Here is a 27,537-nt window from a genome sequence, read left to right as displayed (position 1 = left end):
GAGAGGGAAGAGGTGACATTGTTCAGAAGGAAATGTATTCATTACTTGGCTTATGTAACTGTAACCCTCTGTGCATCACCTTTACGATAATAATTAATTATACTGACTTAGCAGGGAAGCAGACAATGATATTAAAATACTATTGATTAAAAATTTTCCTGAATATGTACAAAAATCCTTGACAAGATATAAATAGATAGAATTCATCAGTATATAAAAATAATAATATGCCATGACCAAGTGGAATTTATTCCAAGATGTAAGGATAGTTCAATATTTAAAAATTAATTAAATTTATTCTATTGATCAAATATATTGAGGTTAAAGATCATATAGCCATATCAATAGAGAAGTCATTAAGAAACTCAACATCTTTTCTTAATTAAGAACTGGGACTTCTTCAACCTAACAAACAATATGTAGAAAAATACATCATATTTAGTGAAAAGATTGAATGATTTTCTGTAGTATTTGGGGAAAAAGGTATAGATCTCCATTTTTAGCCTTCATCTTGACTTTGACTTGACTGGCTGAAGTTCTAGCTAGCTATTTAAATAAAGAAAAACAAGGAAACAAAATACATGCAGATCAGAAATGGATAAGACTTCTATTTACAATGGCCTGATTATCTATGTAGAAAATGATGGGATACATGAAAATTCTCATAATATTAAGTCAGTTCAACTAGCTTCTGAATACCACAGAAACATATGAATATCTATTTTACTGCTATACACTAGCAATCAATGCATGTGGCTGAAAAGGGCAACAGGAGAGATCCCTGTGGATTTGGAACTGTTTTGTAACTTGACTGCATCATTATTCTGTGTGATATACAGTATTGCCATTTTTACAAGACATTATTACTAGGGAAAACTTGGTAAAGGGTATGTTTTATATTTCTGTGGTATTCCTTACAATTGCTTTGATTGTACAATTTTATAAAATTCACAAAAGATAGAAATATAAAAAGTCTTCAAGGAATATCTATTAATGAACATACTTGAAATTCATTTGTATAACAACAAATGATCTATTGTCCCCTGACATATCTACACTGATAATCTTCTGTTTCCTGGCCCCCATTTTTTTTCCACCCAACACCATACTGGCATTTACCTACAAGGAATTCTGCTAGTGATTACATGACTTCCCCTGTTACATTCATCGTTAATATGCTCATATAGCACAGTAGTTATTTTCTTAAGGATTAACTCTTAAATATTATGTACTGAAGTTTAGACATCACTACTTCTGTGATATTTTTATTTTGGATTTTCTCAAGCAGACTAAAATGTTTGTACTTTGTCTCAGACATTTATTAGTTATTGCAAATAATGGAAACCAGGGGACCTATATTTCTTTGGGCCTGACTTACTTCATTTAATATATTTTTTTCCAAGTCTTTCCATTTCCTAACAAATTTGGCAATGTCATTCTTCTGATGGAGGCATAGAATTCCATTGTGTATATATACCACATTTTCTTGATCCATTCATCTACTGAGGGGCATCTGGGTTGGTTCCATATCTTAGCTATGGTAAATAATGCTACAATAAACATAGTCATGCTCGTAGCTTTAGTATGGTCTTGTTTGTGATCATTTGGGTAAATACCCCAAAGTGGGATTGCTGGGTCATAGGGGAGCTCTATGTGGAGTCTTTTGAGGAACCTCCATACTACTTTCCAAAGTGATTGAAAAAGTTTACACTGCCACCAACAACACAGTGCTTTCTAGTATGTAGGTAATCATCTTTGTTGAGTAAATGGTCTTTTTTGTTGTTGTTTTTATTGTTTCTTTTTTCATTTTTTTTTGTTTTTTCTTTCTTTTTGTTTTTTTGTCTTCTTCTTCTTCTTCTTCTTCTTCTTCTTCTTCTTCTTCTTCTTCTTCTTCTTCTTCTTCTTCTTCTTCTTCTTCTTCTTCTTCTTCTTCTTCTTCTTCTTCTCCTTCTTCTCCTTCTTCTCCTTCTTCTCCTTCTTCTCCTTCTTCTCCTTCTTCTCCTTCTTCTCCTTCTTCTCCTCATTCTTCTTCTCCTCCTTCTCCTCCTTCTTCTCCTTCTCCTCCTTCTTCTTCTCCTCCTCCTCCTCCTCCTCCTCCTCCTCCTCCTCCTCCTCCTCCTCCTCCTCCTCCTCCTCCTTCTTCTTCTTCTTCCTTCTTCTTCCTCCTCCTCCTCCTTCTCCTCCTCCTCCTTTTCCTCCTTCTCCTCCTTCTCCTTCATTCTCCTTCTCCTTTCTTCTCCTTCTCTTTCTCCTCCTCCTCCTCCTCCTCCTCCTCCTTCTCCTTCTCCTCCTTTTCCTTCATTCTCCTTCTCCTTCTCTTTCTTCTTGTTCTCTTTCTCCTCCTTCTCCTCCTCCTTCTTCTTTTCCTCATTCTTCTCCTTCTCCTCCTTTTCCTCCTTCTCCTCTTCCTGTTCCTTCATTCTCCTTCTCCTCCTCCTCTTCCTCCTCCTCCTCCTCCTTCATTCTCCTTCTCCTTCTCCTTCTCCATCTCCATCTCCTCCTCCTCTTCCTCCTCCTCCTCCTCCTCCTTCTTCTGACCTAAACACTCTCCTTGAGCTTTTTTTTCATAAGTTTGGTAGTTCACCACTTTAAGCAACAACTTTTGGTGTTTAAGTGGTTAATTAGAGATAAGGTGTCTTAGGGACTTTCTTGTCCAGGTTGCTTCAAATCATGATCCTCAGATCTTAGCCTCCTGAGTAGCTAGTATTGCAGGTATGAACCATTAGTGCTAGGCTGAATGGTCCATTTTCAGAGAATTAACTGGCAATTTGAGCATAGAAATTTCAGGGGAAATTTTGCAATATTGATTCTTTAAAAGTAAACTGAACTAAAAGAGTCGTGACTAGTCACTAAGAAAGCAAATAGTAACCATATTTTGTAAGTCCTCTAGAGTTCACCTATTTTTGTCCCTATTTTTTTTTTTCTTTTGTTGGTCATGGGCCCTGAACTCTGGGTCTGGGCGCTGTCCCTCAGCTCTTCAGCTCAAGGCTAGCACTCTACCAGTTGAGCCAAAGAGCCAGTTCTGGCTTTTTCTGCTTATGTGGTGCTGAGGAATCGAACCCAGGGTCTCCTGCATGCAAGGCAAGCACTCTACCACTGAGCCACCTTCCTAGCTCTTTTGTCCCTATTCTTAAGCTGATTGTGAAATAAAAATTCTCTCAATTGGTATTCATGGGAGGTTGGGTTCAAGACCCCTTTTGTGTACAAAAATCCACACATACTCATATCCTTTAGTCAAAATGGTGTAGTATTTGCATAACACACACACATACATCCTTTATAAACTTTAGATCATCTCCAGATAACTTACAATAACTAATATATTGAGTGTGTGGTTGACTGAATCCATGGCTATGGGACATAAGAATGAGAATGGTTGACTCTACTGTTTTAACATAGTGTTATTGACATTTTTTTATTTAGTAAGCCAGACTCACATTAAATACTTCATTTACTGTAAATTAAAATAATTTGGTAGGTCATTCATGTAGCTCTCATAGAGTTATATTTTCAAATGCTTATCTTACTATATATACTTAATAAAGGTGCATATGTGTATGTATGTTTCCGTCGACCAAACTTTTATTTTTGAGCTTCGTGAATTATATCATTTCAAAGGTATAATCTAAAAGAAATTATGAATTGGCGTCAGGGCAATATTTCTCCTGGAAAAGAAATCTCAGATTAACAAAAACTGCTATTCTAAAGTACCAGCAGATTTGCAGTTCATTATGTGCCCAATTGTCTGTAAAAAAAAAAAAAACCACTCATGATATTATATGAATGGATACTAAATAAATCCTTTGCTTTAGCAAAGATATTTATCTATATCTATATCTGTCTCTATATTCATACTCTGGACTTTAACACAAATCTAAAACTACCATGGCTGAAAGAAATCAAAACTAGTTAAAACTAAGGCTTCAGTTTCTCTTCTAGATATAAGACAATTTTCCATTACAAAAAAATTCTGTTGCAAGATGAAACATTACAATGGATATTTAATAACATATATTTTTTTCTATCATAACAAGACATGTAGCTGAAACCAGACGTGGTGGGTTTAATCCTATAATCCTAGCTACTCAGGAGGCAGAGATAGGAGGGAAGGAGATCAAGGCCAATATCTCATCTCAACCAATAAAAAGCTGAGTGTGGTGCAGAGTATCTGTCATCCCAGCTACAAAGGAAGTGTAAATGGAGTATTACAGCTCCAGTCAGCCTAAGATGACCTATGCCAAAAGCAAAATCCTATCTCAAAAAAAAAATCAGGCATAATTCAAGTAGTAGAGCTGCTATAGCTCTACTTCATAGCTGCCAGCTATGATGTTTTGAGCTCATATCCTGGTAACACACACACACACACACACACACACACACACACACACACACACACACACACACACACACACACACCCATCTGTGGGTTACAAACAAAAGGAATCCTGGGTTTTGGTTTTGTCATATCTGGATGATTTCCACATTCTAAGATACATTCACAATTATTCTTACTAACATGACGTATAAAAACTCTTGAACATCTTCTCCTCTTCAGCATTCCCTTTGTCTTTGCACAGCCTTCAGTTGCTCTTTCCCAACCTAAAACTTCCTTTGCAAGACCATTCCCATTTGCTTCCAGAGGCATCATTCCCTATCAAGAGCCTTTTCTAATACCACTAGTATAACATCTCCATTGTTTTCCCGAGACAATGGACATTTCCATCCTCATCCTGCTTGCTTTCTTACTATTTAGAAGTGCTGGTATATGTTTCTGATTCACTTTTCTTCCTTTCTGGGGCACAGCCCTGCCGATTTCTTTACACTTATCCTGTGTTCATTGCTGAATTGGGAGCGTGGCTCAGTTGTTTTATCCTTTCCTGAAGTACATGCCTCTTATGTTTCAGCTCTCAGCTCAAGAGCTATTCTCAGAGAAGTCCTCTTTGGCCTTTCTGATGAATCATCATGCCCCAGAACCTCCCATTTTGGTGTCGTTGTCAGTTTGCAGTCTCCTGGGAGTTTGTAGGCTACTTTGATATATTGTTGGTTCCTTTCCACTGGAAATTCTATAAGACAGTCACCTCAGTTTCTCCACACTATCCGTTTCCAATTCCAAGTCTTCTTCACATAAAATGTGTCCAGTGTATTGTTAAATAAATGCCTGAATAAAGCTATTAGGGAAAAATACTTGATTTATAGGTAAAGTTTCTTTTTTTTTTTCCCTGTAGGGGAACATATAATTTCTCCCTGTTTTGTTTTTTAGAGTTTCAAGAACAACTTAAGTAGAACAGGATATATATAAGCTAAGGCTGCTTCTGTAAGTGAACTGGACACATTCAAAATACTGAATATACTGAATTATGGAAGCCAAACAACATTGATCAGTTACAATAAAGAAACCAGTTTGACAAACTCAGTCTTAATGCTTGAGAGGAAGTATACAAATCATTACTTCTTAAATGTATGTAGTTTACTAATGGAACATTACTACAACACACCTCAATACCACTACTTCAATACCTTAGGGAGAAGGACAGACTTTGATATGGCAGATTTTCCCAAGAGAAGGATGAAACATAAATAATTTGTGTCATTCATCTTTCTGTCACTGTGACAAAATACCTTAGATAATCACCATAAAAGAAGCAAATAGTCATTTGGCTCACAAACTTAGACATTTCAGTCCGCGATTGCTTTGCCTTTGATGAGAAGTACATAATGGCATGGAGTACTTAGCTAAATTATTACCTAGTTAAAGAGAAGCATTAGATATTCCCATCAAAGCTAGCTTAAAGTTGATCTGTAAACTGGGAAGTATACATAGTAGTAGTATGGAAATTATCATTTTTACATAACCACAGTCTTAAGTCATCAGAAAGCTTGCTCATATTTTACATTTGTTTGCATTTTTCATACTGTATACTTGGACCAAATAGGGCAGATGGCTTTTTGTTAATAATTCAAGTTTTAAATTTAAAGGTAAGTACTATACTCTGCCTTCTTAAGCAGTAAATTGGTTATAGAATAGATTGGATTGGAAATTCTATACAGTGGTGTCAGAACATGGGTGGTGGACTGAAAATGTTAATACCTATGTTACTTATCTTATTCTGTTTTTATCCACTTACATGACCTTGGGTAAATTAATTTAAATGCCTCGTGAATCTATGTTTTCACCCTTATAGTCAGAGGCTGACACATCTCAGTTTCCACTTGTGCAAATCTTTTTTGTATCATTTGTCCAGAATAAATACCTTATTTGGTAACTTGTTTTAACTTTTAAACTATGCAATTAATTGGAAAAAAAGTTAATGATGGGGGATATGTTTACTGAAAAAAATACATAGTAGTTAAGACAGCCATATCGTGATTTACAGTATTTCTATGCATTACTTTTTTGGCTTCAGGTTTGCTTTGCCTATGTTTTCACATTTGTAAATACCAGTAATAATAATATCTTTCTTATATATCAATTAATTGGTAAGTCACGGAAAGCCTTTAGAATAATTTTCAGGATTTAATCATTTAATCCGTTTTTGGACATAAGCTATTGTCATTATTCAAAAACATATTTATTCTTTCCAAGAATGGAAATCTAAATTGTAAATACCAGCCATTCATTGCTCTGTGTTCCAGCATTTATAATGCTTAGGGTTTTAGATATTCCACATTCCTTCTTTCAAAGTCTGTCCTCACAACATTGAAGCTGTCATCAGAGCACTGGAGGCAGCTCCCTTTGGAGCCCATTAATTCTCTTCTAAGCACAGGCAAAGGAATCAGCACACAGAGATGCATGGTCCTTCAACTACCAACTTTGAAGAATGAGGAGCAGATGTGCAAAATAACACAGTGGTGTCTCCCCTCAAGGATCTGTCCTTTAAGAGTAGAAACAGGGAGCGAAGTGAACACAGCCTTGAAGCCTTTTATCTGTGAATAACAAAGCACATTTCATGGTTCACCTTTATCCTAGTGTTTGCGTCTTTTCCCTTCTTTTTCTAAGGGCTCTTACTGCTCATTTGAAACTCTGAATGTGCACACTGGAAAAACTTAACCAGGTTTTATGGAATATTCTTTCTCTGCATTTATAGAATGAACAGGAAGTTTGGATAAACTCACTTTCTCTTTCTTTTTTTCATGTATGCATGTATATACACATATGCCTGTCTATATTTATAGAATATAAACCTAGGTGTGTTTATTTTTTGTCCGTTGTGGGGCTTGAACTCTGGGCTTGGACACTGTCCCTGAGCTCTTCAGCTCAAGGCAAGCGTTGTACTGCTCGAGCCATAGCGACACTTCAGGTTTTCTAGTGGTTTATTGGAGATAAGAGTCTCACAGACTTTCCTGCTCAGGCTGGCTTTGAACCATGATCCTCAGATCTCAGCTTCCTGAGTAGCTAGGATTATAAGCGTGAGCCACCGCCCGGCACTTTCTCTTTCTTTATTGAATGATTAGCTGACAATGAGCTCTGTGTTCCTATATTAGTACACAAAACGTTTAGGATCATATATGCAAAACTGTTTAGGTGTGTGTGTTTGTGTTTGTGTGTATGTGTGTATCCATGTGACTGTATAGACATGAATTTAGCACATGTATTAATATGTCATCATTCCATTTTATGGACATGCTGGCTTTATATGTACAATATATATTTTGAAAATAGAACCTTAAGCCATTTCTAAGTTGTAAAGTTTTGAGAATACTAAAGATGAAAATGACTCCCAAGTTATTTTCATTGTTTTTTCTTTTTACTTTTGTATTTTTTGGAGCCAATACTGGGGCTTGAACTCAGAGTCTCACACTCTCAGTTGATTCCCCCCCCCCCCCTCCCGAGCACAAGGCTGGCTGGCACTCAACTGCTTGAGCCACACCTCTACCTGTGACTTTTGTTAGGTATTTGAAGATAAGAGTCTCACAGACACTTCTGCCTAGACTGACTGCAAACATCCTCCCATCCCAGTCTCCTGATTAGCTAGTATGACAGACATGAGCCACAAATGCCTAATTATTTTCATATTTAATACTCTTGCCACCAAGTCCTGCTCTGGATCTTTAATTTCTGCCAAATCATTCTCTGTTGCATTTCCTTGTAAATGGATCATCCAAGTTCTTAGCAAAGGCGCTTGTTCTAACAACAGAGTTGCTACCTGCTTGCATGTAGGTACCTTTTCTTTATCAGAAATTTGCATTTTCATCTAGGTTGACCATTTCTTTTGTAATTCGTTAATATTATTCATTTTTCAAGGATAGAGCTATATTGCCGTCCTTTTTATGACAAGTGCCAATGATGTTGTGAACTAGTACACTTAGTTGGCAACCTTGAAGACACTGTATTTCCCTTATATAATGGAAAAATTCTTTCCTTTTTTATCTTTTTCATTTATTTTTCAAATCAAGTATAAGAACCATCTTTTTGACAGAATGTAAAGAATAAGGAAAATGATGACTCAGTTATTACTGTGACTTAGGCTATGTACTTTAATCTTCCAAATAGATTATATCTTCCAAATAGATTATGAAGCTGATGTCAGCATCCTTTAGACTTCTCCCATGGTCAGTAGTTCAAAGATAACTGTTATTGAGTTTATTTTTCTATACATGTACCTGTGTTTTATGTTGGAGTGAGCAAGTGCAGTTATTGTCCCAACCCCATCAACAATATTTAATGGAGGTTATTGTGAGTTCAGCATCATTTTAGAGGCTGAAGGAGAACCAGAGTTAGTATCATATATGGCCCAAGTACTGAAAAGGCTGACAATGATGTCAAATAATTAAAACTGATAGGAAGGACAGAAAGCAAATAAATAAAATTGCCACCTCACTAAAAATAAATGTCTTACGTTGTAAAGAAGCTATAAAAAATTCTTTGTAAACTTCAGTGGACCGAGACCTGTGAGTAACACTCTACATTTAGTTCCTGAACTTTCACTTAAATTTTGTCCATTATTTTTTTAAATTTTGTTTTATTGTAAAGATACTGTACAGAGGGGTTAGAGTTACATGAATAAGGTAATGAGTACATTTCTTGTCGAGAATGGTTACCCCCTCCCTTGACATTCTCCCACTGTACCTTTCCTTCCTCATCTCTCTCATTATCCATTATTTTTTGTTTTTTTGTTAATAAGTTTTTTTATTGCAAAAATACCGTATAGAGGGGTTACAGTTACATGAGCAAGGTAATGAGTACATTTCCTATAAAGCAGTGTTGCCTTCTCTGTTTTTCCCCTACTGTCCTTTCCCTCCCACCTCTACAACTACACTCCCTGACTCGCCATTCTGCCCTGCCTAAACTGTAAAGTTCATTTTTCAACATAGTGTTCTGTACATCTTAGTGTTACAATGGGTCAACCTGTATCCCTGTTTAACTGTTTTGTTTTTTTCTTTTCCCCTCCCCAAATTAGAGAAGTGTATATAGAAGATTCAGGGCACCAACATCAAATACAGTGAGAAAAGGGGTTATACTGTGGGGGAGGAACATACAAAGAAACAAAAAAGTCACATAGTACATTATAAATATGTTAGAAACAATAGCAAGAAAGAAAAAACACGTGTGTCTCTATCTTAGGGTTCATTTCACTTAACATCATCTTATATGGTCATATGAAATAGCTTTTGACCTTTTCTGCTTGTCCTACACATGTACTAATCATTGAAAATAAGGGAAACTATGGAACCTATGTTTCTTTCGGCCTGGCTTACTTCACTTAATATAATTTTTTCCAAGTCTTTTCATTTCCTAACAAATGGGGTGATGTCATTCTTTCTGATGTAGGCATAGAATTTCATTCTATCTATCTATCTATCTATCTATCTATCTATCTATCTATCTATCTATCTATCTATCTATCTATCTGTCTGTCTGTCTGTCTGTCTGTCTGTCTGTCTGTCTGTCTGTCTGTCTGTCTGTCTGTCTGTCTGTCTATCTATCTCACATTTTCTTAATCCATTCATCTACCGAGGGGCATCTGGGTTGGTTCCATATCTTAGTTATGGTAAATAATGCTGCAATAAACATAGTTGTGCTGGTAGCTTTAGTGTGGTCTGATTTGTGATCATTTGGGTAAATGCCCAAAAGTGGGATTGCTGGGTCATAGGGGAATTCTATGTGGAGTCTTTTGAGGAACCTCCATACTGCTTTCCAAAGTGATTGAACAAGTTTACACTCCCACCAACAATGCAGTAGGGTTCCCTTCTGGCCACATCCCCTCCAGCATCTGTTGTTATTAGAGTTCTTGATTTTAGCTATTCTAACTGGGATGAGGTTGTTCTCAATGTTGTTTTGATTTGCCTTTCTTTTTTTTCCTTTTTTTTTTTTTTTTTTTTTTTTGATTTGCCTTTCTTTTATGGCTAGAGAGGCTGAGCATTTCTCCATGTGTCTATTGGCCATTCTTACTTCCTCTTCAGAGAAGTTTCTCTTTAAATCTTTAGCCCACTTATTTATTGGGCAGTTGTTTCTTTGAGGATTTGTTGTTGGGAGATTTAATCTTTTGAGTTTCAAGTACATTTTAGATATGAGATCCTTGTCCGTTGTATGGCTAGTGAAGATCTTCTCCCAATCCGTGGGCTTTCTATTAATCTTGCTAGCTATGTCCTTTGCTATGCAGAAGATCTGCAATTTCATGCAATCCCATTTGTCCAACCTTTCTTTGATTTGTTGTGTTTCTGGGTCTCTTTTAAGAAAATTTCAGCCTGTGCCCAGGAGACCTAGAGCTTCTCCTATTCCATCCTGTAATGTTTTCAGAGTGTCTGCTTTGACTCCGAGGTCTTTGATCTGTTTGGAGTTGATTCTGGTGCATGGTGATATATAAGGATCTAGCTTTAGTTTTCTACAAGTAGTTAACCAATTTTGCCAGCACCCTTTACTGAAGAGGCTGTCTTTCTTCCATTCTATTTTTTTTTTAGCTCCCTTATTGAAGATTAGGTGGCTATAGGTCTGTGGGTTCATTTCTGCATTGCCAGTTCATTCCATTGGTCCTTGGGTCTCTTCTTGTGCCAGTACCAAGCTCTTTTGATTACTATGGCTTTGTAGTAAGAGTTTGAAATTTGGTATTTATTGATATTCCTCAAGCACTGTTCTTTCTGCTAAGGATCGTTTTTGCTATTCGGGTTCTTTTATTGTTCCATATGAATTTTTAGATTGCTTTTTCTATTTCCTTGAAGAATGAGGTTGGAATATTAATAGGTATTCCATTGAATTTGTAGATAACCTTGGGAAGTATTGCCATTTTCACGATGTTGCTCTTTCCAATCCAGGAGCATGGGAGGTTTTTCCACTTCCTAAATTCTGCTTTGATTTCCTTTCTCAAGTTTTTAAAGTTTCCATCGTAAAGGTCCTTCACTTCTTCTTCTTCTTTTTTTTTTTTTTGTCGGTCGTGAGGCCTGAACTCTGGGCCTGGGCGTTGTCCCTGCTCTCTTCCGCTCAAGGCAAGCACTCTACCACTTGAGCTCCAGCACCACTTCTGGTTTACTAGGTTTATTGGAGATAAGAGTCTCACGGACTTTCCTGCCTGGGTTGGCTTTGAACCATGATCCTCAGATCTCAGCCTCCCGAGTAGCTAGGATTACAGATGTAACCACTGATGCCCAGCCCTTTACTTCTTTAGTTAATTCCTAGGTATTTTATTTTTTGTAGGGCTATTGCAAAAGGAGTTGCTTTCCTGATTTCAGCCGTGTTCTTCTCATTATTGGCATACAAGCCATTGATTTTTGAGGGTTAATTTTATACCTTGCTACTTTGCCAAAGTTTTGAATCAGCTTGAGTAATTTGAGAGTGTAGACCATGGGATTCTTTAAATATGAGATCATGTCATCTGCAAAGAGGGAGAGTTTTACTTCATCTTTCCCTATTTGGATCCCCTTTATGTGTGCATCTTGTCTTATTGCTGTAGCTAGGCATTCTAATACTAGATTGAAGAGAAGTGGAGAGTGGACATCTTTGTTTCATTCCTGAGTTTAGAGGAAATGGCTTTTGTTTTTCACCATTAAGTATAATGCTGGCTGTAGGTTTGTCATACACAGCCTTTATTGTATTGAGGAATGTTCCATGGATTCCTAGTTTTTCCAGAGCTTTCATCATAAAGGAGTGTTTGACCTTGTCAAATGCTTTTTCTGCATGTATTGAGATAACCATGTGGTTCTTATCCTTGCTCTTGTTGATGTGATGAATTATATTAATTGATTCGAGTCTATTGAACCAGCTTTGCATTCCTGACATGAATCCTGTTTGATCATGATGAATTGTTGAAGTCGATTGGCAAAAATTTTATTAAGAAGTTTTGCATTGATGTTCATCAAAGAAATGGGTCTATAGTCTCTTTCTTTGATGAGTCCCTGCACAGTTTTGGGTTCAGGGTTATGATGGTTTCATAGAAAGAGTTCTGTAGTGAACTTTCTCTTTCAATTTCATTGAAGAGTTGGGGGAGTATTGGTGTGAGTTATGCTTTGAAGGCCTTGTAGAATTCTGCTGTAAATCCATCCAGTCCTGGGCTTTTCTTAGATGAAAGGTCACTTAATCTGTTTCTATTTTGATACTTGATATGGGTCTGTTAATTTGGTTTAACTCATCTTGGTTTAGTATTGGCATGTCGATATTTGCTAGGAAATCGTCCATTTCTTCCCAATTCTCAAACTTATTAGCACAAATTTTTGAGAAGTATTCCCTTATAATGTTCTGACTCTTGGTTGTTTTGGTGGTGATGTTACCATTCTCATCTCTGAGTTTGTTTATTTGGGTGTGTTCTCTTTTTCTGATAACATTTGCTAAAGGTCTATCAATTTTGTGAATTTTTTCAAAGTACCAACTCTTTGTTTTGTTGATTCTTTCTATGGATTTTTGGATTCTAATTGACTTAATTCTGATTTAATTTTAATTATTTGTTTCTGTCTTCTGGATTGGGGTTTATCTTGCTGTTCTTTTTGAAGGAGCTTCAGATGTCTCCCTAAATTTTTGGTTTCAGATCTCTCCAATTTGTTGATATAGGAACTCAGAGCTATAAACTTGCCTCTGAGTACTGCCTTTGCTGTGTCCCAGAGGAGCTGGTAATTTGGGTGTTCATTTTTGTTGACTATCATGGACATTTGAGTTTCCTTTCTAATCTCTTCCATGACCTACTGGAGAGTTAAGTCTGTTAATGTTGAGAATTAGGACTGAGAGGTGTTTGGTAGTTCCTACCATATTATCCACCTCTTTGTGGGCTTCAACAACTGGGTTCTTCCTATGGTTCTTGGATTCTCAGTTTGGATGTGGTTTCTTTGCCTTTATTGTGGTCTTGTTGGTTTTCTCTTTAAGTATCTTTTGTAGAGCTGGTTTGGTGGAGATACATAGTTTCAGTTTTTCTTTGCCATGGAAGATTTTTATTTGACCTTCCATTATGGAGGAGAGTTTACTGGGTACAGTATTCTTGGCTGACAGTTGCTTGTCTTTAGGGCGTGGCATACATCATTCCAGTCTTTTCTTGCTTTAAATGTCTCTGCTGAGAAATCTGAAGTTATTATGATTGGTTTCTCTTTATAGGTGATTGATCTTTTCTCCTTAGCTTTAAGGATCCTTTCCTTGGTCTAAATTGATCCTGTGTGGATTATAATGTGATAGTGGGATGTCATGTTCTGGTCTGGTCCAGTTGGGGTTTTAAAAGCTTCTTGTATCTGAATTGACCTTTTTGCATGTTTGAGAAGCTCTCTGCTAGGATACTGTTAAATAAATTTCCTAGACCATTAACTTCTGTCTCTAGGTGCTCCTCTACACCCATTATCCTCAGATTAGACCTTCTCATGGTGTCTTATAGATCTATCATATTTCTTGGCTTTGTCTTGGATAGTTGTCTGTTCTTTCTGTATAATATCTGGGCTGTCTTCAATCCCAGAGATTTGATCTTCTGCATGGTCTAACCTACTGTCAAGAGTTTCTACTTTGTTTTTTATTTCCTTTCCTTCAAATTCTTTGTTGGAGCTTTGCTTTAGATCTTGTATGGACTTCTTTACTTCCTTAATTTGGCATTTAGTATTTATTCTCTCTCTTAGTTGATTGGTTATGGTTTCATTGGCCTCCTTTTTCTTCTGAGGGCCCATTCAGCATTCCCTTTGTGGTCTCCCTGGATTCCCTCAGCTGTCTGTTTATGTTTTCCATGAATGCCTCTTTTGATCTTTGTCTATTCTCATCCTGCTCATGCAATTCCTGTATTAATTTTTGGTTGGCCTCATCATGCTCGTGAAATTCCTGTATTAATCTTTGGTTAGCCTTGTCAAGCTCCCTATCACGCTCACACTGAGTCCTTTGCAGGTTTTCAATCTTTTCATTCACCATGTTTACCTGTAGTGTTGGTAGAGCTTTTTGGGAACTCTCCTCTCGATTATTCATTAACTGTTGTCACCTGATTATCATGAGTGGGAGTTGAAATACCTGGACTTGCTATTTTTCTGTGTTTCTCTGGCTTGTTTTGCCCATTTGGTATGAAAGTAACACCAATTTCGTGCTAAAACACTATTTTAAGGCAAGCATCAACCAGAGCTCTGTAGTTGTACGGTCAAAATGGCTACAGATACAATCTAGTTCAACAAATACAATCTATTCAACATCCAACAACTATGGATTAGTGGGCTAAGAACATCCAAGAGGGATTCAGCAGACCAGAAATTCATAGGTTTAGGGAGAATTGTGGCGAAAAATAGGATTAGAGGGATGTGGAGAGGTAAAAGGAAAGAGTGAATGTAACCAAGTCCTAATTACAGAGAGGAAATGGATAGAACAGAATGAAAGGAGAGAGATAAAGAAACAAGAAAAAATGAAAAAACAAAAACTTAAATTTAAAAAATGAAACACTTAAAAATTATGAAGTATAAAGAAATAATATTGAGAGAAGGAAAGGATAGGATGAGAGGAGGAGAGATAAAAAGGAAAAAGGAAAAAATAAAAAATAAAAATTTAAAACTGGAATCCTTAAAAATTACATAGGTATGAAGAAATAATACAACTATTAAAGAAGTTAAGTCTAAGAGGTTGTGACTTGAGTAATAAATTTCTGAAATAAGTAAAAAATAAATATGTACACAATGAGGGGAAAGGTCCAGTAATCGATGACAGGTATATATCTGGGGAGGAGCAGAACAGCAATTAAGTGATGCGAAAGAATGGAAAGGACCAAAATGTTAAAAGAGATTTAAAATAAAAAAGAACACCCCCACACCCACACCTAAAATAAAAATTATGAAAGAAACACAAATAGAAAACACTTTTTTAAAAAATTAAAAATTTAGGTAGAAAAAAGAGTTCTCTGATTTTTTTTGTGGGGGAGGGATCTTATATCTCCCGTGTCCATAACCAGTCTCTTTGTTGAGTCTCTGGTTTGCTTGTGGTTTTTGGTTTTCCTGTGGCTTGATTGGTTTCTTAAGTCTGTTTGAGCAAACAGATAAAAGCTCTGCATTACCCAGGACTTTGTGATTCTCCTCTCAGGCTAGTTCAGTGGGAGGGAGACCTGCTTTGAGTCTCCCACAAAAGAGGGAGATAGCTGTTTCCTCTAGCTTGGAGTTGCTGTGATGAGACTAGGTTCTGGGTAGGGTTGAGGCCTATCAGCAATCAGTAGCTTTTCCCTGAGGGGCTAGCTCCTGAGACACTCACAGAGCCGTGAACACCAGCAAGTGCTCAGATCTGTCTCCTTGACCAAGCTTCCTGGATTTCTCCTCTCTGACCAAACTCTCTGTACTGTGATGGCACACTTGGGGTAATTCTCTAACCTAGGACTGTTCATTGGAACACTAAAACTGCTTTCTATGCTAGAGCTTGTTTAGTTTCCAGCTTCTCCACTATGTTCCTCTGGACTCTCTTGTCCATTATTTTTAAAAAAGTTCCTGCCTACTAATTAGGGAGAAATCTATGTGTGAAAAAGTATAGCAAAATAATAGTAATAGCTATTGCGGCTTGAATTTGAGGCAGTCATGGGCTTAATTCTAACTATAAATATATGAAGTAGATACTTTTGCATTCCTATTTATATCTTCAGAAACAGAATCAGGGACATTTTAATGACTAGCAGTGGTAAAATGGTGAAGTTTGGGATCTGAAACCAGGTCCCTGATAAGAACATTAAGGAGAGCGCAGGATATTAGGATGCTAGATGAATGCTGTAAGAGTGAGGTAATGAGGGAGTTGGATGTAGTTCTGAATGTATCTTCAACCAGAAGAGCTGATACAATGGCATATCCTTACTGACGTTCAGCTGTACAACCATGAGAGACAAATATGGTGCTTTTGGTTTGGGTTAATGTTGAATTTCAAAGTGCTGCTTGGATGTGTATATACAACAGTGTAAGTCAGGTTTGAAGCTGAAAAAAAATTCAGGAATGGAAGATCTAATGATTCAAGTTTCTTGAGTGACCAAGGGTCTGAGTGATGAAGATTAAAAACAGAGACCCATATCTAAAATATACCTAGAACTCAAAAAATTAAATCCCCCAAAAACAAATCCTCAAAGAAACAACTGCCCAATAAATAAGTGGGCTAAAGACTTAAAGAGAAACTTCTCTGAAGAGGAAAGAAGGATGGCCAATAGACACATGAAAAAATGCTCAACCTCCTTAGCCATAAAAGAAATACAAATCAAAACAACATTGAGATACCACCTCACCCCAGTTAGAATGGCTATAATCAAGAACTCTAATAACAACAGATGCTGGAGGGGATGTGGCCAGAAGAGAACCCTACTGCATTGTTAGTGGGAGTGTAAACTTGTTCAACCACTTTGGAAAGCAGTATGGAGGTTCCTCAAAAGACTTCACATAGAGCTTCCCTATGACCCAGCAATCCCACTTTTGGGCATTTACCCAAATGATCACAACCAAGACCACACTAAAGCTACCAGCACAACTATGTTTATTGCAGCATTATTTACCATAGCTAAGATGTGGAACCAACCCAGATGCCCTTCAGTAGATGAATGGATCAAGAAAATGTGGTATATATACACAATAGAATTCTATGCTTCCATCAGAAAGAATGACACAGCCTCATTTGTTAGGAAATGGAAAGACTTGGAAAAAAATATATTAAGTGAAGTAAGCCAGGCCCAAAGAAACATAGGTCCCATGGTTTCCCTTATTTGCAATAACTAGTATATGTCTGAGACAAGCAGAAAAGGTCAGATAAGTTGATGTTAGCTGAAATCCACCGCAAGATAAGTATTCAAATGTTTTTTATTTCTTGCTATTGTTTCTAACATATTTATAAGATTATTTCTTTGTTGCTTTGTATGTCCCTCCCCCACAGTATAACCCCTGCTTTCACAGTATTTGATGTTGGTATAATTTGTGGAGGGGAAGGGAAAAAACAAATTATTTAAATAGAGATACAGGTGTATCCACTGCAACAATGAGATGTACAAGTCATTATGTCAAAAAAAACGAACTATACAACTTTGGTGTGGGGGGGGAGGAAGATATTGGGGGGTGGGGGGAAGATGGGAAGGGATAGGAAGGGGAAACAAAGGAGGAGGATACAATGCTTGATAAGAAATGTACTCATTATCTTGCCCATGTAATTGTAACTCCTCTGTATGGTATTTTTATAATAATTAAAAAAAACCATAGACCACGAAAAACTTGGAGGCAAGGAAAGTGAGAAATTGAGAGAGAATAGAGAATCAGAGAAGCAAAGTTGACTGACTAACCATGCAGGGACGTTTTCCCAAAGATGAGGGGAGTACCATGCAGTAAAGACAGACATCAGATTGGACTGTGAAAAGAACTCCAATTAGACTGGGCTGTCTTTATCACTTATGACAGAAATTATGAAATTTAAAGAGTTTGTTGTATTCATTTGTTCCAGCAAGGAAGAAACATGTACATCTTTGAAGGTTATTTTGAGCAAAATGTTGGTAAAATCAGACTTTGTTGCAACCTCAGCTACTTCTTGGGCAAAAGTTAGATGGTGAAGTTAAGAAATCAGTGTTTAATTTCTGTACTTATAGAAAAATCTCACTAGGCTCCTAATGAATAAATAAAAAAATAATTTTCTTTAGTGCAGGATAGCAGAATGATTCCATATCAGCATGGAACAAAACAGAAGTGAGAAAGCAGTCCCTCTGGAAGCTATGAGCTACCAGTTATGGCATGGATAATTGTGGCGTGTGACTACTGAGAGTGCTAAACATGTCAGAGTCCCAAATTAACTCGGCACTAGTGCAGCAGAATGAGTAGTTCCAGTGCTCAGATTCATTTACTTGACATGAATGCTTCCCCTGGTAAGCTTCCTCAACAGACAGACTCCAATCACCTAGGTGGAAGTATGCCTTTTTCATTGAGGATGGCTTCTTTCACAAGGCCAACTATAATCAAATTTCAGATGCCGAAAGAGGCAGTGGAAGAAGCACACGAACAGGGATAGATTTAGACAGTTTGAGACATACAACATTTTGTGTTGCTATAATAATATGCCACTCACTGGGTAATTTCAAAGAACAGGTATATTTCTCACAGTCTTTTGCCCTGAGAAATATAAAATTAAGACCCATAAAAGCATGTTCTTTGGTCTAAAATGGCCTCTTATTTTTGCATCCACTAGAGAGAAGGAATAGTGGATCTTCACATAGCAGAGGAGCTGAAAGGCAAGAGAATGCACCTCCACTCTTGCAAGCTGTTTAGATAGCAGCATCCACCCATTCATGAGGATGAAAGCCCTGTGATCAAAACAGCTCCCAAAGGCTCTACTTCCCAAAAGTTTGCTTTAGAGATTAATCTTTCAGCACTTGAATCTTGAGGAATACATGGATGTCACATGAGAATATATTTTAATAGTCACAGCGGTTAAGCTCTGCAAGAGATAAATAAAAACAATCTCTATTAAAATAGCCTACTTATAGTCAAATTCCCTAATGAATGTTATGTGAATGTGATCTCTTTCTCAAAAATACCTTTTCTGAGCTTCTCCTACTTAAGGCAGTATGGGAAGACTCAGTGCTCTTTATGAGGCAATGGGAGGTGAATAATGATGGCACTGTAACATAGCATTAGGATACTGTCTGTCTTCTTATTTGAATGCTTTAACACTGATGTGATGTTGCAAACTGCCAGCTGAGAACTGGATTACTCATGAATGGGCATTGCATACACAGGACAATATGGCACCCTACAGGTGAGGCCAAGAAAATGAGGGGTAAAACCCTAGCATGCAAGCTAGGAAGGCAGTCTCTTATGAATCAAAATGTATTTATAAGTGATTTTTCAATTTTTCAAAGGGAATGACACAAGTCCTTGTCTCAGGACTTCTAGGCACAGGACAATTAACCCATGGGCCCTTATAGAAGCAGCAATGTTTTTGAAATTTGACCAAAGTAGTGTAAGTAATAAAAAGAAAGGCTCTGGGGAAGAAAAACCCATGGAAAAAATGGTGCTAGGTATTGGATATAGCACCTTGTAAATAGTATACTACTGAACTACATCCCCAGCCTAAGCAAACTCACTTTTTTAAAAAGAGGTTATACATTTACTTGGCTCATATTTCAAAACTTACAAAAGCATAAACTGAAAAATCTCACTATCCCCCTACTTCCAGCTTTGTAATTTCCATGGCAGAGAGTTGATCTTGTGTGTACTATAGCCACTTCATGTATAAGCAATGTCTGTTCTCTTATTCGATTCAGATATTACACATGTATCTACAGTTTGATTTTCTTTCACTAAGTAGCTTAGAGATCTATTTATGCTTTTGTAAATCTCAAGCTTAACTGTTGTACATCTGAATATTCATGGCAAGAGCATACGATATACATTAGGTATTCAAAAATGTTGCTACTGGTTTCATCACTATTCCAAAATAAACAAACCGACATTGCTCTGCCATCTTGTCTGCTGAAATAAAGTTCAGTTCTACTCGATAAAGGATATTGCTGTCTTCTTTTTAGACCTGCAGGAAACAACAACAACAAAAGCCAAAACATGATGCCTTGGGTGGCATTCTCATAAGTAGTGTTCAAAAACAGACCAGGTGTATTTCTAACCCTACAAGAAGAAAAACAATAAGAACAGTAAAAAGCTGCAATTGACTCAAACATATTTTATGTCTGTCTGCAAACCGCAAGTAGCATTGACCACCAGCTGAGGATAGGCTAAATCAGAGTTGTAACAATGAAGCAATCGTTGTATATTTTTCCTCAAGCATCTAACTAAATATCTCTATTTTGTGGAGAGCTTGGATTTTATTGCTTTGTGTGTGTGTGTGTGTGTGTGTGTTGGAGACTTAATAGGAAATGTATGAGAGGCTGAGAGATAACCTGTGTTTCTAACTAGAGACCTGCCATTAGACACTCATTAGTAGTAATAGAAATATTATACATGGGAATATGTTTGAAGGCGTTTTTGTAACTATCATGTTTTCTCTACTGTATATGGTCACTAGCCACATTATAAAATATATATAAAAATATCAACTAAGAGTTGATATTTTATAATGTTCTGTTATTGAATGCTGTAGAAGATTTTATAATGTTCTACAAATTCAATGTAGCAACCTAAAGCTTAGACTCCCGAGTTCAACATTGTAGAGAGTAGGCCATTAACTGTTACTTAAGCACCAACCAAAACTGCAGGCTTTAGTTTAGAAAGTAACTACAAAGCAAGTAGTTGATCTGAGTTTGGATGGTTTTGTTTTTACCTTTTGCTTCATTACCACCTTTGGTACATTATTGGATTGTTTAAAGTACCTGTAGTCTCAGACTCTTGGGTTTCCATTAGATATTGTCTCATTCTTACTCCTTATTGAGAAACACAGGTTCTGAAATCTGTGTCATTTTCTTCAGGCAGGTCAACGTGGTTAGTGTGCTAATGACTACTTTTAAAAGGCACTATAAAGACATTTTGCTGCTTATGTGTGTTTCATATCTGTGCACATCTTCTGCCTGTGCAGAAAAGCGTGAAAGAAGAAGGCTCAGTCAAATCAATAAGATATTGAGTCATGCTTATTTGGTATTCAAAATGAAAGATACTTGCAAGCTTTGCCTCAGTCTTTTTTCTTTCTTTTCTTTTTTTTGGGGGGGGGGTTGGCTGTTCTTTGTGTTTGTTTTCTGGTACTGAGGATTAAACTGCAGACCACATACATGCTAGGCAAGCCCTTTCCCATATGATCCATGCCACCAGCCATTTTGTTTGTATTTTATTTTTGATATATGTATACCTAACTTGCTTCATATTAGTTTCATACTCATGATCCTCCTGCTTCTGTCTTCCAAGTAGCTGGGATTACAAGTGTGGATCTCTAAATCTGTCTTTTCCTTCAGTTTTCTGAAATGTTTAGCTATGAACAGTGTAAGAATATAAAAGTCTTTATACAAGTTTTATGTTCTTTACTGTATTTCTTTCTTTCTTACACAAATAGCTTGCAGCATCAGCATACAGTCTTTCATAACAAACACACACATACACACAGACATACACATGCATATGTGTGTGTGCTCATACATACTCACACTTACTTATCAGAAGCTAAGTTCCATTAGAGGAGGACTTGCATGATAAATTCACAAAATTGTTCCCAGATTTTAGAACAATGTGTAGCCCATAGTGTATGTCAACACACATTTACTAAGTATTTGCTAGCACTATTTACATCATTATAACTTGTATGTAAACAGTAGTTACTGACAAAAGATTGTGTTCTGGTTTTCCCTCCACTACTGAAGTATTTACATCATCTAAGACTTAATATTTATGCTAATCATTAGGCTTTTTGGAAAAAGTATTTTCTTTGATATTATTTTTCCCTTCAATGTGAGATCAATAGAAATTTTTGAGACAAGATTAAAAGATTACAAGATATAAATATTAAAAGTAATTTTGAAGAGGGGAAAAATTTTGTGTGTAACAGTGAATGGACACTGAAATGGGAAAGTGAACCTTTTGAGTTGAGCGGAAAGGTTATTCAGCACTCTATGTCCTGCATGCAAGTTTGTACTATGAATTTTCTTTGCTAAATAAATATAATATTGGTGGAAGTTGGTTTTGTAAAGAATCATCTTTGCAATAGTAGTTTTAATCTCATATTATTTCTAAAATATGTCATGCACCTTGTAAATAATATTTCTGATGCCTAATCTGCTCCTTTTGTGGCCTTCAAACTCAACTAAGGCATGGTAAATGAAATCAAATTGTGTACTCTGTGTGGGTACTGAATCACAACATAGCATTTTCATTACAACGTTGATGTCAGTCTTTACTAAGTATTATTGCTCCATCATCCTGTACTCCAGTGAAATTCAACTTTAGTTGGCTATAAAGTCTCTTTCTTCAGTGGAGGTGAAAGTATTTTAGAACATCATTTCAGTGTTGTGAGTTTATTGAACAAATAATGATAAAGTAGTTCATTCTTTTTATAGCAGGCAAGAAAATAGAAGTACAGAGAAAGTCAATTGTGTGCAGCTTTTTAAATGATTTTTAAATGATTAAATCATTTCTATGTCAGTGAGATCAGGATTCCCAAATCACAATGTAGTACTTAAAGGACTTATTGGTGCCTAAGACTAATCAAAACATTCAAAATCAAATGTTCACCTCATGTTGCTAGAAAGGGTAAAGTTGATAAATCATTTCTAACTGAATCTTAAAGCTCCAAAATTTGCAAGTCAAATTATTCATATAAATTATAATTGGTAGCCTTTTGTTTTTGTTTTGTCAGTAGTGAAGCTTGAACTTAGGGCCTGGGTGCTGTTCCTGAGCTCTTTGCTCAAGCCTTGTGCTCTACCACTTTGAGCCATAGTGTCACTTCTGGTTTTCTGGGTATTGACTGAAAATAAGGGTCTTATGGACATTCCTGCCTGGGGTTGGCTTTGAACCATGATCTTCTGATTTCAGCCTCCTGAGTAGCTAGAATTACAGGTGTAAGCCACTAGCACCCAGCAACTGCTAGCTTTTTATAATGGTTGAAAGTGTTAATTTATATGAAGTAATAGTGAAATAAATTGAAATCCAATGATACGGGATAATTGTGATAATGATGAATTTCTAATTGCAACAAATTCTTTGGGTATGAAAAGAACAAGAGAAAATAATTTTAAAAAGTCTAAAGAGAGTATTATGTTCAAGAGAGGAAAGATAATTATACTAAAGAATATTAAGGATAGTGGTTCAACCATAAAAACTGGATATTGTCCTATCAAATTTTCAATTAGAAGCAAACACTAAATTTAAATATATGCTAACCATGGTCTATTTACCATGTATTTTTTAAAATAATTATCTGAGGAGATGGCTGAGATTTCTTGAAAATTCTTTCTTGTTTTTGCCTTAGTTCAGAGTATCCCATGTGTGTTTTTTTAGAATATGAAATTCACAGTTAAACTCAGATAGGGAAGTGGGCCAGAGAAGCTCAGCAAATATTACTTATCTAGACCCATCTTACAGAAATTTCTATATACTATTTGGTACTTTTAAGGCCTCAAGAAAAGACCTAAATTGAGAAACTTGTTTTGCTTTGTTTATCTCAACCTATACCAAAAAGGTTTTACTGATAGATAAGTGTATACTGACAGTTCAGGTACCTTGATGCAGAAGCATTGGAAGAAGTGACAATGATGAGAATGGGTTGAAGAAGGAAGAGGTAAACCAGGTGCTGAAGATGGCTCATGCCTGTTATCCTAGCTATTCAAGAAGCTGAGATCTGAAGATCTAGGTTTGATGCCATCCCAGTCTGGAAAGTCTGTGAGGCTCTTTTCTCCAACTGATGAGCTAAAAGCCAGAAGTGGAACTATAGCTCAAGTGTTAGAGCACCAGCCTTGAGAGAAAAAGCTACAGGATGATGTCTGGACCCTGGGTTCAAGTCTTAGTAATACTCCACCTCCCCACCGTACCTCCTCCACACAAAGAAGAAATATAACTGGGCCAACATAGATTTTATGAGTAGACTATTTACAGTTTCTGGGTTCATTTCAATAACTTATTTTCTTTCCTCTTTGTAGAACTTACCAATTAAACATATTTTGTATGCTTTTCACATGTAATTTTCCAAGGTTTTTAAATAATTTGTACATGATCGTGCAACTGGATGTGTTCAATGTCTTTTGGGGACTATGAAAAATCAGTGTTTTAGGTAACATTAAATTGTATTTTATTGTGCAGAAGTCACTTTACTGAGAGTGAGACATTTAACGGAAAAGGTTATTGCTTAAGAATCAATGTGACTTCAGATTTTTGTTTTACTGGAATGTTCTAGAATTGCTATGGTCACTTTTAATAATGTTTTTGAAAACAATGTGTTAATGTTAGAATAACAATGACATTTCTCCTTTGTTCCATCTCAAAATGTAATGCATTTAATTTATTGGCTAGTAGAAGTTTTTTATGTTCTTGTTTGCATATCATGTATTTTTCTAGTCTTTTATCTTTTAAAACTTGAGGATGGAAAACATGTCATTTGAAAACTTTTTTTTTATATGTTGTAAAGGAGCTCAGATGCCTGGATATTTGATTTATTTATGATAGAGCATGGAGCTATTTTAAATCCAAGCTTTGTTGAGAACACAGCTTTGCTAATATCTCCTGTTAAATGTGTAAGTGTTGCAACTGTCAATGAAATATGAGACATGTTAGCAGTGACATTTTTAAATGGATCTCATTGTAGGGGAAGCCAGTGGGAACACCAGATGCTGGTGCTTATTTCCGAGTGCTTGCAGAGCATGGGGTAGCTGCCTTGTTTACAGCGCCTACTGCAATTAGAGCAATCCGTCAACAGGACCCTGGGGCAGCCTTGGGGAAGCAGTACTCTCTGACAAGGTGAAGTAAGCATGCACAGGGCAAATTATGCAAAAAGCCAATCAAAATGAACTAAAGACCATACCTTGTATAGTACTGAGCCAAAATATTCTGAGAATTGTTAAGAATGGCTCTGATAAGTAGAACTGAAAATAACTGGGATTACTAACAATGTTGTGGAGACTTTTAAATTCTAGAACATCTTGATTCCAATTACAATTAAACTCTTACCAAAACATTTTTCTCTTAAAAACTCTCCTGATTGTATTTTTCCTTCAAAAGTAAAATGTTGATTATGATGTAAAATACAAGTTATCTCTGTATCTAGCCATCTTTTGGAAATGGAATGGTATAGATATGATTTGAATTCATGTACACAAAAGAAAATATGAAAGTAGTCCTTCATATTAGATGAAATTGGGTGAAGGAAATCATTTCACTTTTGCTTTGTAATAATATGTTGTTAATGGTTTTGATATTTTTGCTAGTTTATTGACATTCATTTTAGTTTAATGATATGTACATTCAAAGATAATTATAGCACTTTGAATCTTCAAAGCAGTTTTAGACATCAGTTTTCATTGAACATTTTGATATAGGTCATTGCTGTCATGAACTTAAAAAAGAGACTTTTTTGTAAGGTTCTTCAAGTTAAAAGTAGACTTCAGTTAAGGCAGTTTTTAAATAATTTTTATAATGTATTCAATGACGCTTTTTAAAACAGAAGTGATTTCATAAAATGAGTCATCCATTGTAATGTTTTGTTTGCCTTCTCTTTGCATTTCATTTTCAATTCATTTTTTCTCAATGTCGGCCTGAAGGATAGAAAAATAGACTTTAACAAAAATATCTTAGAAATTATACTGTCTCCATATGTTCACATTGTTCCAGAGGTTTGAATAAATAGTGATTATTGTCACATGTGTCTCTTTACTGACTAGAACACTCCAATTCTAGCAAAACACAGTTTGCTAGAAGCTGTGCATCTAGCAAACTGAGGCCTCACGTTTGTTTTCTCATTTGTATTTGGGTTTTTGATATTTCCTCAAGAATAATGATTGCTCACTGGGTTATCACACTTTGCAAATGAACATATATATATATATATATATATATATATATATATACACACACACACACATACATATATATATGGAATGTCAGATTTTAGTGTAAGCATAATGGCAAAAAATTCCCTTGAATGATAGCCCAATGTTTTTCTTTGCAATGACATTATTCACTATGATGTGTGTAATTATTTTTAATGGGTATGCACGGATATTTAACATATTCAGACTATTCTGGTCTATAAAAAATGCAACTTGTTTCATACCAGGGACTACTAATTTAGTCACTATAGGTCAGAATTGTGATTATCTTCATTTACAAATAAATGAAGATAGGTCCACAAATTTTAGTTACTCTTGGCAGAGAGAGTACCTCAAACAATTTGACTGGAACTTAAACCTTTTATCAAACACTATGGATGAATACTAAAGAAAAGCACTCCTTTCACCTAAGGATTTTCCTCTTGTAGACTAAGACAATTTGGAGAAAAAGGGATCTTGAAAGTCACAGTATTAATCCCCAAGCACTGGTGGCTCTGAAGGCTGAGATCTGAGGATCATAATTTTAAAGCTAGCCCCAGCAGGGAAGTCCATGAGACTATTTCCAATTAATAGCAAAGTTAGAAGTGGGGCTGTGTGGCGTGGTTGGCAGAGTAGCAGCCTTGAAAGGAAAAGCTAAGGGATAGTACCCAAGGCCTGAATTCAAACCCAATAATGGTACACACACACACACACACACACACACACACACACACACACACACACACACACACACACACACACACACACTCACTCATTTTATGTTAAAATAAGGGGAATTTAAATCCACAAATGTTAATTTGGATTAGAGGAGGTTGAAATCTAAAGTCTTCATATACAACTATACATTTAGTGCTAAGTTCATGTTCTAGGTATTGACATTCACTGTGGTCTGCCATGTTGTGTTTGTCTTCTGTCACAGAACATCTTACAGTTTGAAGTTTAAAACTGTGTTACATATCTCATTCAATCTTAGTTTCATTAATTTGGGCATTTGTCAAGCATTTCATTACTCCAAATAAATTTACAAGGTACTCAAAATAGGAGTCTAAATGAAACTATGAGTCCATTTTAATATTACAGGAGACTAGACTTTGGAAAACTAGGTTAGGAGTCATTGAATATTATCATCTCTGCTCACAGGTGAGTTACCTTTTCACAAAAAAGCAAAATAACAGACCAAGGATTCCAGCTGGGAAGAGGCAATATTATATGGCATTTATTCTTACTCTATTGTACTTTCTGATTTCAGATCTACAATTTAGTATCCATGTGGCATTAGGAAAGTGATGAGAATTATTTCTCTCTATTCTTCAGGGCTTTTGGGGTTGTTGTTTATTTGTAATTTCAGATTAACAATAGTTTAAGGGTATAATGAAAGGCAAAGGGGTGAGCTTCAGGCTTGGCATTTGAAATGTTTTTCAATGTTGATTAATTAAGTCTAAATTAATTTATTATTTTATTACCTCCTACTTTCTAGTTCTCCACTCATTTGGATTATATCACAGTGATTTATTTTTCCTAGGCTCTTCTAGTTTGATTTTAAGTAAGCTAGAAAAATTCAATGCTGGGAGTTGCAGTCAAGATTTTGCAGCAACTTAACTTTGATGCCTCTCTTCTTTTCCAATCATAGAGTAATGAGAGATAATAAAAAGGAAAAGCAGGATGTCAAAGATGAGCTAAAGCTAAAGGTTTCTGTGGACTAGCA

The 27,537-nt window shown here is 36.1% G+C and overlaps 1 protein-coding gene across 1 annotated transcript in view; it reads left to right on the top strand.

The window, feature by feature from the left end:
- Nucleotides 1–27,537, top strand: part of Acss3 (acyl-CoA synthetase short chain family member 3) — a 143,812-nt gene that overhangs the window by 68,823 nt on the left and 47,452 nt on the right. The window contains exon 8 of the mRNA XM_042698913.1: nt 24,593–24,744. Coding sequence (XP_042554847.1) covers nt 24,593–24,744 — 152 coding nt within the window. The remainder of the gene's footprint in view (nt 1–24,592; nt 24,745–27,537) is intronic.

This window comes from Dipodomys spectabilis, unplaced genomic scaffold, assembly GCF_019054845.1.
Source record: "Dipodomys spectabilis isolate Male_0828 unplaced genomic scaffold, ASM1905484v1 ptg000234l, whole genome shotgun sequence".
Taxonomy (NCBI): Eukaryota; Metazoa; Chordata; class Mammalia; order Rodentia; family Heteromyidae; genus Dipodomys; species Dipodomys spectabilis.
The sequence above is the reverse complement of the archived record's forward strand: the minus strand, read 5'-3'. Positions and strand labels throughout refer to the sequence as shown.